The sequence below is a fragment of the Protopterus annectens genome, chromosome 13.part0 (assembly GCF_019279795.1).
Source record: "Protopterus annectens isolate FY-2018-M chromosome 13.part0, PAN1.0, whole genome shotgun sequence".
NCBI classification, from domain to species: Eukaryota; Metazoa; Chordata; order Ceratodontiformes; family Protopteridae; genus Protopterus; species Protopterus annectens.
In genome coordinates this window covers 395,781,669-395,802,187 of record NC_056747.1, presented here as the reverse complement: position 1 = coordinate 395,802,187, position 20,519 = coordinate 395,781,669, and the positions used below count along the sequence as shown (strand labels likewise).

Here is a 20,519-nt window from a genome sequence, read left to right as displayed (position 1 = left end):
TGTGTGTATGAGAAGTACAGAAGTATGAAATGCACACAGACATAAAACGATATATGTGTGTGTGTGTGTGTGTGTGTGTGTGTGTGTGTGTGTGTGTGTGTGTGTGTGTGTGTGTGTAGTACAGATTTATGAAATACTCACACACACACACACACACACACACACACACATGCACACCTTTGTAACATAATGAATGTATATATTTTGGATCAGTGTGTTAATTGCTCCACCAGCAGCCAAGAATAATTGAAAAAATAGCATTATAAACTTATTAAATATAAGAAGAAAGGTGAAACCAAAATTTTGAAAATTGATGTATTTGCAAATTCCAAGAGTGCTCTGCGATAAATGTGAAAATTATTGTGGAAAGCTTGAAAGATACTGGAAGTTAAGATGACATCTGACTGAACTAATTTCTTCTGAAAGCAAATACAATGCTTCTGAGCTAGCAGCACCATTCTTGTCAAGCTGCAAGAAACAGATTGCTACGCTCATTATTTGAGGTAAATGATGAGTCCTGAAGAAATTGCACTAATTAATGAAGTAGAATGTATATTGTTTTATAGTGCTCAGAGTAAGAACACAAAACCAGGTCAGGGAAGCTAATTAGACAACAGTGGGGACTGGGCTGCATTATTCTACCAACTGTTGGACAATTAGAGACAATTACTTTTGTGTTAAAGTTGTGCAGTGAGTAGGCATGTTACATAGCCTGACCCCATGTAACAGAATACTGTCCTGTAGGTTTGGCCTGGTTAGGCTACAGGGTAGTAATGCCCACCAACAGAGATACCTAAGATATAGTTATGAAGAACTTAGATAAATATGCATTTTCTTTTGACTCTTTGATCACATTGTACAAGTAAGTCCTAAGCAAGCCAAGTAATACATCTCCTAACAGAAATTAGGCAGCAGCGTTTATCAAGAAATGTAGCCCTGTCAGTGTTAGCAAAGCATATGCAGAGCAGTATAACAAAGGTGCACCATCACTTACAATTTGCCAAGATGATTAAACAGTAAAAAGTAAATGTTGTTGCCTCGTTAAAGTAGAAAGGTTGACCCCTGACTGTGATCCAGAAAATCTGGGTTTAACTAATAGTTTCCCATACTGGAAAAAACAAGTGAGGAGGATTGGGAATGGACCGGGATAGCCAGTTCTTCTTGACCTGGGGTAGGGTAGTGTTTTTTTTCTCCTCATCTTTTACATCTTGCCAAGAGCCAGGATTGAGCATGAAGGAAGCAGTAAAGGCTAATAAAGGGGTGTACAGCATGGTAGTTGTGTTCCTAGTGATAGCCCATTACTATTGGAACTGCACTGTGCATACCAGTAACCAGGAGGAATAGCAAAGTATGAAATAAAAACATTCTACCACTCTCTCCATCTATGAATGCAACAATTTCTCCATGTAAACAACACAAATGAAACTTCCCAGATGCTGGCAGGGGAGATATAAAGTTCACCCAAAACATTAAAAAATATATAACTATATCTATATTTAATGATAGATAGCTAGATAGGTAAATAGATAGCATTAAGAAGAGATTCGGTGGAAGTGGAAACACTTACTACTGCAAGAATGAAAGAACCTGCCTAAACAATGAACTTTTATGTTCATTTGTGAGTGCACATGTTCACTTCGAGTCAGACTCTTGTTGCATATACCACAAGCTGGGCAGAAACTCAAAAACATTAGCTCTGATTTCTTTTCCCAGCATATTTCACAATCTATTGGTATAGGAAAAAGGGACAAAGCCAAAAATAAAGAAATGACAAAGCCTCAAAATTATGAACAGATTTTGAAAATTATTCTCATAAACTTAGAAAGCTGCTACAACAAAAAGTTTTGCATTAGCATGCATTTTCTGAAGACTATGTAGTCTGAAACTCAAATGTCTGTTATTTACTGATGCCAATATTCAATGATTTACCAGAAGCCCACAAATTTTAACAGTGACAGAACAATATCACGAGGCAAGAAACTGGACATTTTGCGAAATAATAGACAGCTGAAAAGTATGTTTCCCAGCAATCAGTAAAAAAAAAGAATTTAAAAATAGTGAGAAGGATATCAGATTATTAGCAATTTCAGAGAGCAGACACCTGTGAATTTATGCCGTAGAATGTCATTTACCAAAGTATAAATTTATAGCTCTAATATCTGGCACAGTGTTGTGATTTAATTTTAGTTTTGTCATTTTGTGGCAAAACCAGTCCAGCATTGCACTCTTAGGATTAAAGCTTTGACTGAGCTTTACCCTGTAGTCCTCAGTTTGTTTCTTCTTTCAGTTTCTATTTACAAGCTGTGACAAGAGATGATGGTTCTTCAGGGTCATCACTAAAAAAGTCATTTGTGTGTAAGTTTACTAGTTAAAAATGAATAAAACAGAATACATTAGGCATAAGAAAAAAGTTTAAAGTGAAATCAGGTACAGACGCAGAAAGCCCTGGAAATGTATCCAGAAAAGTATTATCTTCTGCTCCTTTTTAATGCTGAAACGTGAGAGGTTTAGAAAGAAAATAAAATACAGAGAAATGTCCTTCAGAGTTTCTCTGCTAAATTGTAAAGCTTCCTCTGAGCCTGTTTTGCATTTGTGAGCTACAATCTCTATAACATAATGCCTGGTAAAGTCATAAACTTAACTATGGTCCTAGTAGGAAAGTATTCACTGCAGTCAAGTTATTATAACCTCTCTGAAACTCATATTCTTGATGGCTAGTCATACATTGCTCTCCCCATGTGATGGGCTTTGCCTCACCCTCTGAAAGATAGATTTACACTAATTCATGCTAATTCCACAGTTGCCAAAAGCAGCATTAAATCAAGATCAAGCAAAATACTTCTATGAAACTGTACTTAAACAAAGAGCAATCATACCTTAATTAAAAAAAATACTTTCCAAAATACATTAAATACTAATTCAAGCAAAAAAAGTTCCTTGAAACAGTACACCTGAGCCTAGGAAACTACCTTTCAACCTACAATAAAATGTACCTTGACCTACTGTATTAGTTTAATGAATGATCAGTAGACCAAACCAAAACTGAATGAGCTGTTTGTAAGTATTAAATTCTGAACTTCACAGGTAATCAGCTGCATACGGCAGGATGAAAGTGCGATCTCTGTCATGAATGGTATCATTTTTCAGAGCTATGGATATCACCAAACTGTGCATTGCTGAATTTGTCCCTAGTAAATATCAGTATGTTACATTATTATATGTACAAACAGAATTGAATACACTGGTGCTAAAATGAGTCAATGTGACCTCCAAATAATTCATTGCAAAAGTCACTGCTTATATGTTTTTTATGCCACACTGTGCCATGTGTACTTCTTCGTTCTACACCATTAACAGCAGAAACTCTGGCTTTATGTTAGGTTTTTCATATTTTTGATTATAATGATGTCAAGCTTTGATCCAGTATTTAAATTTTGTACTTCATCAAACTAGAATACACTGTAACAGTGGTCTGCTGTTTAGCATTGCTGCCTTACAGCATTTTGTTTTGTTGGTGTAGGTTCATTGGTTCATAGGTAGGTACTAGGCTATTGGCGCTAGTGCCTATACAATCCTAGCTATAACAATTCCCCGGCTATTTCTTCCCACACTATTTACTTCCCTGAACCCCTGTCTAGCAGGGCGACACGTGATCCCCGCGGTGAATTTCCTTTCTCCCATCCAATCGTCAAGGTTCCTTTTGAAGAGAGCCAAAGAGGTGCTCTGCTTGACATGTATGGGCAGTCTATTCCAGGGTCTGGGGAGTCTCTAGGTCAGGAACCTATCCCTCCAGCATATTTTGTTTATTGTGATGACAAGGTTTAGATCCCTGGAACATGTGGCTCTGAGGGATTGGGATTTCTTTAAGTGTAGCATGTCCATTAGCTCTGGGTTTGACATGACCTTGTATGTTAAGCAGAGATCACCTCTGAGTAGAAGATATGTGACAGAGTATAGCTGGAGTTTTTTAAGGTGGTCAGCATAGGGCATCTGCTTTAGGCCTGTGATTCTTTTAGTGAGGTATGTTGTTGCAGATGTCTTGAGAGGTACATACCAAATGGGGCATTGTATTCTATAATGGGTCTAATGAGGGATGAGTACAGTGGGACAATGACCTTTTTCCTGGATGAAAAGCCCTTAGTGATGAGGTGTGCCACATAGAAGGATTTTCTGACTGCTGTGGTGATGTGGTTATTGAAGGTGAGACCACTGTCCACCTGTGTCCCTAAGTCTCTCATCACACTTTCGGTGTTTAGTGTATGTGGTAATTCATGGGTACATGTTTTTTCCCAAAGGGGATAACTATATATTTCTTGGCATTGAGCTTGAGCCCATGGCTCTGGCATCAAGCATCTGTTTCTGTAAGGCCCTTTTGTAGAGTATCCACATAATTTGGGGATTCAATAAAGGCTCCCATTAGCAGTCATCTGTGAACTTTGTTAGCCAGAGCCCCTTAGTGTTGGCCTGTACTTCAGAGAAGTAGATGCCAAACAAGAGCGGCCCCAGGACTGAACCCTGAGGCACTCCACTTGTCACTGTCTGGAGCTGGATTTGGAGTCGGCTACTTGTACAGTGTGGAGCTTGTATGCCCTCCTTGTACCAACGCAGTGTTCCACCATGGTCTCTAGTTTCCTCCTACATCCCATAGACATACTGACAGACTAACTTGTGATCCTGCAACTCCCTCTGTGTGTGTGTGTGTGTGTGTGTGTGTGTGTGTGTGTGTGTGTGTGTGTGTGTGTGTGTGTGTGTGTGTGTGTGTGTGTGTGTGTGTGTGTGTGTGTGTGTGTGTGTGTGTGTGTGTGTGTGTGCGTGCGTGCGTGCGTGCGTGTGTGTGTGTGTGTGTGTGTGTGTGTGTGTGTGTGCGTGCGTGCGTGCATGCGTGTGTGCGTGTGTGTGTGTGTGTGTGTGTGTGTGTGTGTGTATTTGAGTGTATGGGTATTTGTATATGTGTCAGAAACATGGTAGTTAGCTTTTAATGAGACGTCCCCTGGTGCAGCGGTACCTTGTTTCTGAAATGGCAATTGTTGCTGTTGTACAAATTGACCAACCTCCATTAACCTATTTGTGCTGGTTACAAGAATGTCTCTAAATCCCAGGGAATAACTAGTAACTAGGGACAAACACTAAACACTGGCATTTTGAGGTACCATAACTAAATTCTGAGGCACCATTTCAACGATGAGTGCTGAACATGGATTCCGGAGGTTAGGATGGTGGCCTAGAATAATAAACAGTGAAGATGAATTTGAAAGGTGGAGAGATGGTCCTGAATAGCAAACAATGAACATGAATTCAGGAGGGGAATTGAATGACCCTGAAAAAGAAGCACTGAATATGAATTTGGGGGAAGGTGACTGTTGACATATAACACAATGAACAAAATTTTACAAGGTAAGTGGAAGATGATCTTGCAAAATGAGCCCTGAGCATGAATCAGGAGGTGTGAAGGAGAGAGAATGAACAACAAACAATGCACACAAATGCAGGATGTGTGATTGGTTAAAAGGACAATGCAGCTGTTAATGACATAAGGCCCTATAAATGGAAATTTGCAGATTTGATGTTGAAATTTAGCAATATTACAATAAAGAATTCACCAAGTTAAATGCAGTCCTATAACTTTGGTATTAAGTGGCATTTTGAGATCAGTTTTCATTGCCAGCTTATGGGTACATGCTACAAACTCTAAATTGTCATTGTGCAATTCCACCTTAAGCAGTATCAATAGTGTTGCATTGGGCACTACCAATAGTGGGTAGATGGGGAGTTTTTTATTCTGTATTTATGCACTAAGCACTTTAATGTAAAACAGAAGTTGTGTTCTGATTGGCTGTATCTACCAATCAGCCATTCTGAATGTTTATCTAACAACTGGCACTATAGTAAAGAAAATATGGCATTAGGTTCAATGAGGCAGTATATGGTATATGAGGTGGGGTCGGAGAGCTGCAGTAGGTAACAAAGGAGGCATTTGTATCATAAAACTGCTGCAAATAGAAACCTAATGCTAAGAGATAGCTATGCATGAGAACACCATCTGCTGCTGACCTGCATTTTTCTGCAATTCAACACAGTTATATATATGCATTTAAAGGAATAATATTGTATCTTCAAAAAGCTGGCTAATTATTCAGTAAAGTTCCAGTCAATGCTTTGTATATCTCGCATATAGATAGTTGTGCTCCCTGTGGTATTTTCAGAGCCTCTTCCTTAACTTCGAGAAGGCTCACTTTGATAGAATTTGGGAATCATTGTTTTTAATGAAGGACTTCAGAAGATAGAATCCAAAGTATATTAAATAAAAAGGAAAACTTCTTTCTCATTTTTGGCATATATTATTCCACAGATGGGGACTACTTTGTGAGAAGCATCTGATGTTCATCATATTAAACACTGCTGCAGTAGCCTTGGCTATATGAATTATATCCTGCTAAAGATCTAACAGCTGGCCACATCCCAAAGCTTCAGATCACCTTCCACACATGCAATCTGCCAGGCAGCTTGAGCTGAGCTGACTAAAAGACAAGTCTGAGTGCCAAACTCTTTAGGGTTTTACTGCCGCCAAAGAGTACACCCCTCTGATTGACGGTCAGTTTGTGCTGTTCCTTTACTAAGCAGATAAGTCTCATTTGGGGAAAAACTTCCATTTAATAATTTTGCTTATGATTTATACTTTCCTCTTCAGGAAACTTATTTTAAATCTAAGAGTCTGTGCTATAACAAACTGTCATGAGACTGTACTGTACTTTTAAACAGAAGAGCTTGTTTTATTCCTGTCAGTTTAAACATTGTTTAAAATAATTGAAAGCCATTTTTCTGTGGAGAAATTGTGTTTATTTTACTATGTGAGGCTGACACGAGAATCTTTTGAAGTGCTTTTTACTGTGCTTGTCTGGGAAAAGGTGACTTTTAAAGACTCTTCATTTTTACCGGCATTTGCTACTTGTATTCACCGGGGAAAGAGGCACCATTTTCATCTTGACCATGGAACAAATTGTAAATCCCAGAGCTCAATTTCTGATTCTATCTGTGGTTGGGTTCCCTTTTTCAGAGATTATTTTTAAAATGTGCCAGTGTTTTCAGTGGAAGAACACTGAGGTTTCTCAGTCCCTCAGAAAATACTATGAGGTGTTTCAAAAGGAAATTCCAGAACCTGCACCCATTGGTTCAATTTTGCCTGTCTCAGAGGAGACATGCATCTAGAGCATTTCTCCCCGGGCCTCCGCTGAAAACAGGCTCTGTGGAACCTAGTCGGACATTCCCGGTCAACAAATGTTAAATAAAAAATAAATAAATAAATGTGTATTTTACTGCCTGCAGTTTTCCTGACAGTCAACCAGCTGCTCCTAAAAAGGCAGATTGGATGTATAGTTCCACAGTCTTAAGTTTTCATACGTTCTTCCCATAACTGTCCAAGCAGCTATAACTTCAGTTAATCCTACTGCTGCTAATTATTTAGTTAATTTCAATCCTAATCTTTCTGATAAGGATGGGAAGATTATTGATAAGTATGGGGAAATTGTGTGCTTCTGCAAGTTGATTTTCAAAATTTTTAATTGTTAGGCTCACATTGTCCTGACTAATTGTTAAAGTATGAGGAACATTTTGTCTGCAATTTCTTCTTGTGAGGAAAAATCTGCTGATACAGGGAAACTGTTTTTTTTCATCCCTCCTTTTCCATATTTTCTATGGGATTCTCTGACTCTAACTCTTCATCCAGTTTTGGTAAAAAACAAAATAAATAGTTTCAACAAAATGGAAGTAAACAGACATTTCAGAAGAAGTGTCAAGAAGGTTCCAAGAAGCATTCCGGAAATTAACAAAATCAAGGACAGTCCAATAAATCAAAATGACTATTTAAGGGACTTTGCCACTCCACCCCAACATTTCAAAGGGCTTTTCTTCCACAGTAAACAATATGTCAGACTTTGGTCACTGAGAGGAAATACCTCAGGAATTTGGGTCTCATATCTTCTATGATTTTCATGATACCCCTGGCAGGACTCGACATGAAAAAGACACAGTGGTATCTGAAGCCTTTTTTTGTCCCAGCACTAACTCCTTTTGTCTTTTCAAATCCCAGTGCTGGGGTTTGTCGGAAGAGAAATCACTTGGTGGACTCAACAAATATACCTAAATCCATGTATCATCTTCTCCCTCCCACAGATGCTTTGGACATTGCAGTTTCAGGAGGGATAAAAGTACAAAGTGTGTGGTACTCCAAGGACTGATGCAAGCAAATAAATATAAAAGAGATGCTCGCCCTGTTCTAGGCACTCAACTCTCTGAATCATCTTTGGTCCCCAGGACCTCTTGAAGTTGTTACAGACAATACCACAGTCATGTGATACATCAACAAGCAAGGGAGAATCAGGTCATACCCTCTTCCCAGACTATCCAATGTTAGCTTGGGATATAGCTTCACAGCACAAATTCACTATACAGGCATCCTGCATTCCATCAGAGCAAAACTGTGCGACAGACAAGCCGAGCAGGTCAAGATCCATGTGAATGGAAACTAGATCAGGGGACTTACAAGATATGATTCATCTGTGGGGAGTGCCTCAAATAGACCTCTTTGCCTCTTCTCTGAACAATCAGCTGGCAAAATTCTACCCCAGAACTCCAAGCAAAAAGGCCTGGAAGATAGATGCCTTTCTTTTCTTCACCTTGGGCAGGAATGTTCCTGTATACATTACCACCTTCCCCCTAATATTCAAGGTACTTCTGAAGATTCAGAAGGAATCCCCTAAAATCATTATGGTAACTCCATTCTGGCCCAGCCAACAGTAGTTCTTCCTTCTTTTGGAAATTGCCAGTTGCAATTGCCCTATGTTTCCTTACAGACTTGATATACTCTCCACAAGAACAAGGGTGTTTGATACACTTCAACATTAATCAACTTCAAATGACTGCCTGAATGACAGGGTCTTAATTTCCTTTAGGCACCTGCTTACTGATGATGTGCAGCAGGCACTAATGGAGGCAAGAAAGCCTGCTACTAGACAATCATATATTAGGAAATGGAAACAATGTTCCTAGTTGGTGCCAGTACCATTACCGCCACCCATTCAGGCTAGTTCTTCTCTGGTTTTATAATATTTGTGTGAGTTACTATCCTATGTTCATTTTTTCTCCCGTATCAAGGTTAATTTATCATCCATTTTAGCATGTCTGCCCATGGATTCTACTCTTTCAATGCAGTCTCACGTCAAAATGTTTTTGAAAGAGGTTTTGAATAGGAAGCCTCCAAGAAAACCAGTGGCCCCTACTTGGGATCTTAATTTTGTGTTTGAGGAGCTAACACTTGCTCCATTTGATCCAGCTAATCTGGCTGACTTAAGGTTCTTAACAAAAAGTTTTACTGATTGCTTTGATCTCTGCTGAAGGGTATCTGAGTTGCAAGCTCTTATGATAAGTCAACCCTATCTTATTTTCTACTCAGTTATCCAGACATATAGCTTCTGGTGGCAAATATAGACTATTTATCTCTACCCATTTCTTCTATCATCCAATGTTTTTGTTTTATCTCATACCTTATGACAGTTTTGTTTGTCCTATGCATTCTTCAGATCCGCTACTGATATCCACTAAACTACTTCTTCAGGCTTGCTGCTTCAATCAACCAGAGACTATTTGTGGAATAATACTTATTAACTTACTAGGGTCTCTACTGAACTGTCCTAGCATATTTTAATTAAGTCTTTTTGTTCTTATAACTTCATTTTATTAAAAAACAGTAATGCACATGCACACACACAGGTGCAAAACGAACAAACACACACACGCATGCACACACACACTCACATGCCCCCCCAAAAACACAAGCGAGCGCGTGCGAGCACACACACACATGCACACACACACACACGCACACTCACACATGCACACACACACACACACACACACAGGTATAAACATGCATACACACATGCACATAGGCACACACACACAAGCACACATACACAGACATTCACACACATACACACACATACACACACACACACACACACACACACACACACACACACACACACACACAGACAGGTATATACATGCACACCCACAGGCACACACACACACACACACACACACAAGCACACATAGACACACATTCACCCACACACACACACACACACAAACACACACACACACACACACACACACACATAAACACACACACACAGGCATACACAAGTATACATATACACACACATTCACACACAAACATACACACACACACACACACACACACACACAACACACACATATATGCATATACAGACAGGCATACACACGTGCCACACACAGGCACGCAGACACATGCACATGCACACAGACATGCACAGACACAGACAGGCTTACATACACATACACACAGGGACACATACATACAGTCACACAAATGCACACACACACACACACACACACACACACACACACACACACACACACACACACACACACAAACACACACACACACACACACACACACAAACACACACACACATGACCATGCATGCGTGCACACAGGCACACACATGCACACAAAAGCACACACACAGGCATACACACAAACACACACACTCACTCAGAAACACATGCACACACAGGTACACACACACACACACACACACACACATACATTGATACATACAAATGCACACACACATGCACACATACACACAGACACACAAACACAAACAGTCACAGAGAGACACACATACACACACAAAAACAAACACAGACGCGCACACACACACAGAGGCACACACATGCATGCACACACATGCACACACACACTCACACAGTCACACACACACACACACACACACACTCACACGTGTACATACACACACACACACACACACACACACACGTGCACACACATGCTAGGGGGATATGACAGGCATGCAAGCCCCTCTAAAACACACATACATATAGTACAATAAGCAACCCTCACCCATTTGCATTCGCACACACATTCACTCATTCATCCATGCATACACAAGCACACACACACACACACATACACACACACACACACACACACACACACACACACTCTCTCTCTCATCTGGTACCCCTCATACCACTACAGACATGCACATATTTTGCCAGACACATATGATGAAAGCACAACTACCCTGCACTGTCTCTCTGCTAAACTCGCCAACACTTAGCTGTAACATGATCTGTCACATTGAAAGTAATGGGTGAACATACACATTAATGCAGCTGACAAAGACGATTTACATATCCATGCAAGAATCACTTGGCTGTATTTCTGAGGGATAACATATGATGAATTTTCACATGACACTCCCCCGGAATGCCTCATTAACATCTGCAGTAAATTGAGGGGTATAGTTCTCAAACTTCTGTAACCCGTATAATAGTACCTCTCATAATGTGGAACAAATGGGCAAAATGTGGAGCATTTACTAATACGGTGCTAAGGACTTCAACGAGGAAGTTCACGTCATAGTTCAAATGTGTCATTGCATATTTACATTGGGTGCTTTCAATGACTTAATATCATTCAGTACTATTTGCCATGGATGGTAGTTAAAAATTCTTAAAAGGAACATGCCACAGACCCATCCAATGTAGAGCAGCAAGGAACGTGGTCCTTTTAAGACTCAAAATGAGGAACATTTCAAATAATGAGGTAGACTTGAGATGAATGTTGATAATGAGGTACACTTCAGAGGTATGCTGATAATGAGGTACTCTTGAGAGGTATGTTGATAATGAGGTACAGTTGAGAGATACATTGATAATGAGGTACACCTGAGAGGTATGCTGATAATGAGGTACACTTGAGAGGTACATTGATAATGAGATACACTTAAGAGATACATTGATAATGAGGTACACTTGAGAGGTATGCTGATAATGAGGTACACTTGAGAGGTACATTGATAATGAGATACACTTAAGAGATACATTGATAATGAGGTACACTTGAGAGGTATGCTGATAATAAGGTACACTTGAGAGATACATCGATAATGAGATACACTTGAGAGATACATCGATAATGAGGTACACTTGAGAGATACATTGATAATGAGGCACACTTGAGAGATACATTGATAATGAGGTACACTTGAGAGGTATGCTGATAATGAGGTACACTTGAGAGGTACATTGATAATGAGATACACTTAAGAGATACATTGATAATGAGGTACACTTGAGAGGCATGCTGATAATGAGGTACACTTGAGAGGTACATTGATAATGAGATACACCTAAGAGATACATTGATAATGAGGTACACTTGAGAGGTATGCTGATAATGAGGTACACTTGAGAGATACATCGATAATGAGATACACTTGAGAGATACATCGATAATGAGGTACACTTGAGAGATACATTGATAATGAGGCACACTTGAGAGATACATTGATAATGAGGTACACTTGAGAGGTATGCTGATAATGAGGTACACTTGAGAGATACACTGATAATGAGGTACACTTGAGAGGTATGCTTATAATGAAGTACACTTGAGAGATACATTGACAATGAGATACACTTGAGAGGTATGCTGATAATGAGGTACACTTGAGAGGTATGCTGATAATGAGGTACACTTGAGAGGTATGCTGATAATGAGATACACTTGAGTGGTATGCTGATAATGAGGTACACTTGAGAGATACATTGACAATGAGGTACACTTGAGAGATACACTGATAATGAGGTACACTTGAGAGGTATGCTGATAATGAGGTATACTTGAGAGGTATGCTGATAATGAGGTACACTTGAGAGGTATGTTGATAATGGGGTACACTTGAGAGGTACGTTGATAATGAGGTACACTTGAGAGGTATGTTGATAATGATGGACACTTAAAAGGTATGCTGTGAGAACAGCCCATCATGATGATTCTACAGACTGCATAGAATAGCTGCAGAATGGTTGTCTGTGAATCAGAAAAGGCTACCATTAATAGAAAAACTTCTGAGTTAGGACATACCACTGGTGGTAACCCTTTCTGAGTCCCATTGAATGTGTTTAATTCTATTCTAAGTGATGTAATAAGAAAATTCAGCATTATTAACAAAATAAGAAATGCTCTTTCCAAGTCCAGTGTATTTTATGGATTCCTAGTCTAATGACAAATAAAGGCTCATATAATTAGCCATTAAACGTTAGATATAGAAAAGTTAAATGCAGTTTTATTTGTTTGACTTGCTAAAAAATAATTATGTGTGAGCAAAACTGTCATAATGGTTTTGATTTAGTAAATAATTAAAAATGTTTATTTTATTTATTTGATAACCAGATAAGCCCATTAGACAGAAGAGTCCCATTTTAAGGGCAATCCAGGAGCATTATCTGGTTAAGTAACTTAGGCTAAAACCACTTGTTCATAGGTTCATAGGTTCATACTAGGCTATCTGCCCTAGGGCATTTATAAGCCTAGCCAGAGTATGTTTGGCTTTCGCCACCCATTTTAAATTAATTTTGCTATGCCCTTTTTCGAGGTTAGTATACTGTGCCTCTGTCTAACAGTGACACAGAAGTGATACCCGGGGTAAACCTATGATCTCCCATCCACTCATCAAGATTCCTCATGAAGAGAGTCAATGAGGGACTCTGCCTAACCTGGACTGGGATTTTATTCCATAGTGAAGGGAGCCTCTGGGTTATGAATCTGTCCCTCCAGCATGTCCTATTTACTTCAGTGCTGAGGTTCAAGTCTCTCGAGTGTGTAGCTCGATGGGATTTGGATTTTTTGAGGTGCAGCATGTCCCTTAATTCCGGGATTGGACATGGCCTTATACGTCAGGCACAGGTCACCTCTGAGCAGGCGGTATGCCACTGAGTAGAGCTGGAGTTTCTTTAACCGGGCAGCATATGACATCTGTTTGAGCCCTTTGATCCTCTTGGTGAGGTACTTTTGGGGTCTTTCCAGTTGCTGCAGGTGTTTGGTAAGGTACATCCCAAAAGGGGCATTGTACTCAATTATGGGCCTGATGAGGGATGAGTAAAGAGGCACGATGACCTTCCCTAATCTAGATGTGAATCCCTTCATGATTAGGTGGGCTATATAAAATGTTTTTCTAACCACTTTGGCCACGTGGTTGTCAAATGAGAGATTGCTATCAACTTGGGTCCCCAGGTCCCTAATGACTTCTTCTGTACTTAATGGATTACCACCTATGTGGTAATTTGTGGGCACTTTGTTTTTGCCAAAGGGGATGACTATACACTTTTTGGCGTTTAGCTTGAGGCCATGGCTCTGGCACCAGTTGTCTGTTTCTATGAGGCCCTTTTGGAGGATGCTTGTGTCGGCTGGAGAGTCGATTATGGCGCCCAGTTTGTAGTCATCTGCGAACTTGGTCAGCCACATTCCTTCCGTGTTGGCCTGTACCTCCGAGAAATATATACCAAACAAGAGAGGTCCCAGGACTGAGCCTTGTGGGACGCCACTTGTAACTGGTTTGGAGTCTGACATGGCTCCAGCAATTCTAACCATGTGGGTTCTGTCCTTGAGCCAGTTTGCAACCCATCTAGTGACATAGGGGTTTATATTGAAGCTGGTGAGCTTATCTATAATGCCTGAGAGTGGTATTGTATCGAAGGCTTTTGCGAGGTCCAGATAGGCTGTGTGGACCACCTTCCCTTCGTCAATGGCCTTGGTGACTGTTTCAAAGATCGACCAGGTTTAAGAGGCAGGATCTGCCCTTAAAGCCAAACTGGGTAGGATCCAGTGTCTGTAGGTCCCCAATATCTTTATTTATGAGGTCCATGATGATCCTTTCCATAGCTTTGCAGACCAAGCTAGTCAGGCTTATGGGGCGATAGTTTCCAGGATCCGTTGAGGCACCACCTTTGTGGAGAGGGACCACTGTTGCTGTACGCCACTCTTTGGGTGCATATCCTGTAGTAAGGCTGAGATTGAACAGTAGTTTTATGTTTGGGTTTAGCTCTTCTTGGAGTTCATGTAGGACACAGCCTGGGACACCGTCTGGTCCCATTGATGCTGTGTTTTTTGCTTTGGAGAGGGCGGCTCCCACCTGAGCATCTGAGATGTCGGGGGGCAGCACTCTGCTGGGATAGATATTTGCCCTTTTGGTGGGGAGGGGGGGGAGAAGTTTCCGCTGAACCTGTCAGCTAGGATGTTGGCAATGTCTGTGGGATCAGTGTATTTTTTGTCATTTTGGACTAATTCTGAGCATATCTGGGAATTCCCACCCAGGTTCCTAACATAACTAAAGAAAGCCTTGTGAGTATCTTTAGTGTCCTGTGCAATTTTTCTCTCGAAGCTGGCCTTTGACGATTTTATGAGTGCCCTTAGTTTTTTGCTAATACTGATCAGAGATGCCTTCCCTTTTTGGGATTTTGCTCTATCATGTAGTAGCTTTCTCCTTCTATTGTATAGTTTGTTTATGGCTGGGGTCCACCAGACAGGTCGTCTGCCTTTGGAGGATTGGGTCTTGGTTTTATTTGGGATTGCATGATCCATGCATTCCTGAAGGTGTTCATAGAATGCATTTATAAAGGATTCTGCGGTCTGGGCCATATTTTCCACAGGCCGGGGCTTTGAAGGATTCCACCTCGGTTTTGAGGAGTGTGAAATTTGCTTTAGAGAAGTTTTTCACTGTGGTTTTCTGGGCATGGGGTGGGGTCGGGATGTGAATATCCAGTGAGATCAGTTTATGGTCTGATCTTACCAGTGAGGGATACACTTCTGGTCTGGAGCATAGAGTCCCCATGTTGGTGATGATCAGGTCCAGTATGTTTTCCCCTCTTGTGGGAGTGGTAACAAGTTGTTCCATAGCATTTGAGTTTATGAATTCTAGGAACCTTTGGGCAAGGGTGTTGGAGCTAGAGTAATGCTCCCAATCTATGTTTGGGTAGTTGAAGTCGCCCAATATAATGGTGTTCGGAGAGACCTTCATATTTTCCAGTGTTCTCAGGAAGGCCGAGTGGGGTTCCTGGGTTTGGGAGGGTGGTCTGTAGCAGGCTATAAACTGGAAGGCAGTTTTACCCACTGTTAGTTGCACATGGATAGTCTCTGATGCTTCGTGCTTTGCCACCAACCTGGAGGTGTGGGTATCTTTGATGAATATCGATACTCCCCCTCCTTTTGTGGTTCGGTCCAAGTTTTGGGGCCGAAAAGCATGGTATGAGGTATAACCTGGTAGTGCTGGGGTGCTCTCGGGAGTCCTGAACCAGGTTTCTGTTACTGCACAGATATCGATGTTCTCCATGCTAAGGAGAGTTTCGAGTGTGTGCATCTTGTGGTTTAGACTTCTAGCGTTGAGTAGCATTACTCTTAGTTTCTTATCCCTTGTGATACCTATGGAGGTGGGTTTGTCTTTTGAGCCTTGCCTAAAAAAGGCACTATGGGGGTGGCAAGAGCCTTTGCCAATATCCGAAAGCCCAGGGGTGACAGGTGTAAGCCATCCCTAGCAAAGCATCATGGCTTGTCGTGCATATCATCCCAAGCTGACAGGCATTGGATCCCCTTTGAATGACACCAATACTTAAGCCAATTGTTGAAATTGATCATCTTGTCTTCATATTGTGGCATCATTCTTGGTGAGGGTAAGATGCTACTCAAGGTCAGGGTCATACCAGCCTGGGCTACATGCTCAGAGAGCTCCTCTATGTCTCTTTTCATGTAGTCCAGGGAGGTACGTCTCAGGTCATTCACACCAGCATGGACAATGACTGAGTCATATTTGTACTTGCCTTGGAGTGACCTGAGTGCTTGTGTTATGTGGCGGATCCTAGCGCCAGACAGGCTGCTCACCATGACCTTCTCCTTGTTCAGCCTGGTGAGCGGGACGTCAGTGTGCCTGACGATAGAGTCACCTATTACAAGTGTATCAGGTGTGTTGTTTAGCCTTAAGGGCTGTGACTGTTCGGCACACTGGCTTTGTGAGATTTGTGTTGCACGTGTTTTGTTTTGGGGTAGCGGTTGCTTGGGTGTCTGCTTTGGAGGTCTCTGCTGCTTAGGCAGATCTTTATTTAGAGCCTCAGTATGTTTTCGTGTGATTATGTGTTTGGTTTGCTGTCGTGGTAGGTCTATGTGAGACTGGAATTGTAGTGAGTGTGGTTTCCTTCTCCTCCTGATTGGTTATGCCAGTACTGAGTTGAGAGAGCTTAGCCTCCAGTTTGGCTATATGGTTGCATCTCTCACATGTGTTGGAATTTGTTGGGAGGAGGAGAGGGTTGTCTGTGTACATGAGGCAGTTGTAACATTGCCTCAAGATTCCCATATTCACCAGCTGGACCGGAGAGGAGATTGACAACTGACCTTTGGACATGCTAGAATAATATTGGGAATTCCTTTATAATTGAAAACAAGGGCCAATGGGGAGCAACATACTCAAGGGGAGTTTGTGAAGGTGTAGTGCTTTTAATTTTTAGTGCTGACTTATAATTGCTTTAGTGAGCAAGTGCCAGGTAACAAGTGCAATGTGTTACAGGTAACTTAAATGCAAAAACGACAAACAGTAACTTTCTTTCAAGCGAAGCAAGGAAATAAGTACAGTAAGCAATGCAGATATCACTAGGGATCCACAGAAGCGCTGAGAAGCCACGTTTTAGGTGGAATTAGCGTTCCAGGGAAATAACAAGCATACAAACAAAGCTAGATTCAGCAGGCCTGGATCTAGTCTATGCTACAGCAAACAAGGTGTACCAATGTCAGTAAGATACAGTTCAAATATGTACTAGTTATTTATCACTTTCCTCCCAAATATATTAGACTTCATCAGAAGTCATATTCTGATGAAGTCTCATATATTTGGGACAAAGGTGCTCAATAAATATTACTTACAAGTGGTTTTAGCCTCAGTTTCGGTGTCCTGTTTGTTTCTTTTACATGGCTTTGGTGCTTGTAGTGTTTTGAGTGGTTAAGTAACTTGATCTCAGTCACACAGCAGAGAAAAGGAGACTACAGGAGACAGTTAATATTTCAGTCTTAGTTTGGCACCTATGTCTCTAATGGATGTAGGTAACCTGTAAATGGTTCATCTTCCAGGCCCATGCTTACACTTATCAAGGGTATCAGAACTTGTCAGAGATTTGGGATGCGTGGTTAGGCTTAAAAAGGCCCTTGAGGTTATTAGCCTAGTAAACACCTATTAACCTATGAACTTTAATTCTCTATGTTAATTTCAGACAAAATTCTAGAATTAACACTATATATAAATGTGACAATTGAAATGAAAGTAATTTGGTTTTAACATATACTGTACAAGAAAAAACAAAAGTAAAACAAAGTGGGGCATAGCTCTCAACTGTCCAGATTTTCGCAGAATCTCCAGATTTTTGCTTCATATTTTTGGTCTGTTTCTCATAAAATTTGTAGTTTTCTGGCAAATCACTGAGGACCGCAGTCACTAAATAAGGACATGTATTTGAGTTTCAGACTTCATATCCTTCAGAAAATACACATTAACACAAATCTTATTATTCTAGCAACTTTCTAAGTTTGTAAAAGCAGTATTTAAAATCTGTCCCTATTTTTGGACCTTTGCCCATCCATTATTTTAGGCTCAGTCCAGGTTTCTTGCTCTAAGAGGTTGAGAGGTATCAGTGGGGGTTCCGTTTTGTACAATTCTGCAAATTATCATGATAGCTTAGAATTATTTGATTTAAGCAAGATAATTAAAAGTTGTGTTTTTCAGTGTCATTTTCTGTGTTGCTAAAGATTAAATAACAAACCTTGTACAAACTGTTTTTCTAAAAACATACTTTTAGTTATGATCATAGTTCTGCTCCACAGATATATACAAATGGAATGGAAGCATCTCAAGTAGGTAGTTCAGCATTTATCTGGAATATGTTATAAATATATTTAATGTTTGAAATTTCTGCCTTAAGTTTTTATTTATTTTTTTACTTAAGTAAATAATAAAGTTTTTTTTTGAATATCCTCAATGCCTTGTTTCTTCAGACCTATAGATGGCATGCTGCTGTAGGTTCTCTTTATTGAGTATTAAGTCCAGATTGTTCAGCATGCATCCCACCTTCCTCTGAGCTCTCTGTATCTAGTCTCTGTCCTCAGAATGATGACATGTCAAGAACATGTATTACATGCTGGCTGTACAAAGATAAAATAACTTGTTTTTTTCCTGCTACTGATGTCTCTCATTAAACATCTTAATATGCAGCCAGCACTAAAACTTGTAATTATATTGATGCAATGCCATACAAAAATCTTGTCTTTCATATTCCTGTGCCTGTTAGCTCAGGCCATGGTTAAAAGGGGTCAGTCTGTTTATCTGGTTAGGAAACAAACAAATAAATGCAAATGTATACTGTTCTCATACTGCACTAACCATGTGACTTAGCAGTTATCTATATGTTTTAACAGAAATGTATTTTAAAGCTATAGCCCATCTAATCCAAACTTAGTATTTTGATGGAATGTCTGTTCATTTTTGACAGTAGAAAACTGTCTCATCAAACGTGAAATGCATGCCTTAACTATTTTGTAATGAAAAAATGAGATTTGTAGAAAAATAGAAATGCATTTGACTTGAAGTCTGATATTTGTTGTCCCTTTCAGATTCTACCATCTTTTTAACCAAATGTGATGGAGACCAGGGTAAATTAGGAAAGAATATGGAAAATGACCCCAAAACTCCTGAGGACACTGAGGAAGATGAGCATCCTAAGAAGAAGCACAGGAGGAACCGAACAACTTTCACCACCTACCAACTTCATGAGCTGGAGCGTGCGTTTGAAAAGTCTCATTATCCAGATGTCTACAGCAGGGAAGAGCTGGCCATGAAAGTGAATCTACCTGAGGTCCGTGTCCAGGTAAGGAGTCTATAGCTATTCCCTATCTTTAGGAACAGTGCCTTTAATTGTCACCACATTTTGTAACCCCGAAAAGGCTAATGACTTAAAATCAAAGATACCTAAATATAGTCAGCAGCGTAACATTTTGTTAAACTGTAGTTAAAGGACAAGCAATGGGGATATTGCTAAATGTAAGAAAATAATTATGAATCGATCCTTGTAATGGTGACTGGAAAGCATGAATGCCATAGAATATAAAGGTGCTGGTCACCCTGATTTGGCTGCAAATGTCATTTCCATAACTGTGTTCTTTCCTTACCTTAATAACCTTTTCATATATGCTATCATATTTCCTGGAATGGCTGTAGATGAAAAGGGTCAACCAGTTGTTTACTTTTGCATAGGTGCAGTGATAACACCACAGTATATCAGTACACTTGGGTATCTAATTGGCTTTCCACTTGATAAAGATGTGAAAAGTGGAACCAGGATCTGTCTACAACTACAGGAATGTGCATAGCATTGACAGTGTGGTGGTATATCTATCTTCTTCAAAGTGGATCTAAGTGCTTAGTGTCTCCCACTGTACTTTTCATTAACCACAGAATATATCTGGAAATCAGACATTAACATACCATTTTGTCTTTTCTGTTACATGTTGCATAAAGCAATGAATACTATGATAGTGTAGCAACTGCATGTTACAAATATATCAAGCTGCGTGCTAC

The 20,519-nt window shown here is 40.2% G+C and overlaps 1 protein-coding gene across 1 annotated transcript in view; it reads left to right on the top strand.

Moving 5' to 3' along the window:
* LOC122787360 (retinal homeobox protein Rx1-like) overlaps positions 1-20,519 on the top strand; it is a 101,204-nt gene that overhangs the window by 61,593 nt on the left and 19,092 nt on the right. The window contains exon 3 of the mRNA XM_044054016.1: positions 19,556-19,809. Within this exon, the coding sequence (XP_043909951.1) occupies positions 19,556-19,809 (254 nt within the window). The remainder of the gene's footprint in view (positions 1-19,555; positions 19,810-20,519) is intronic.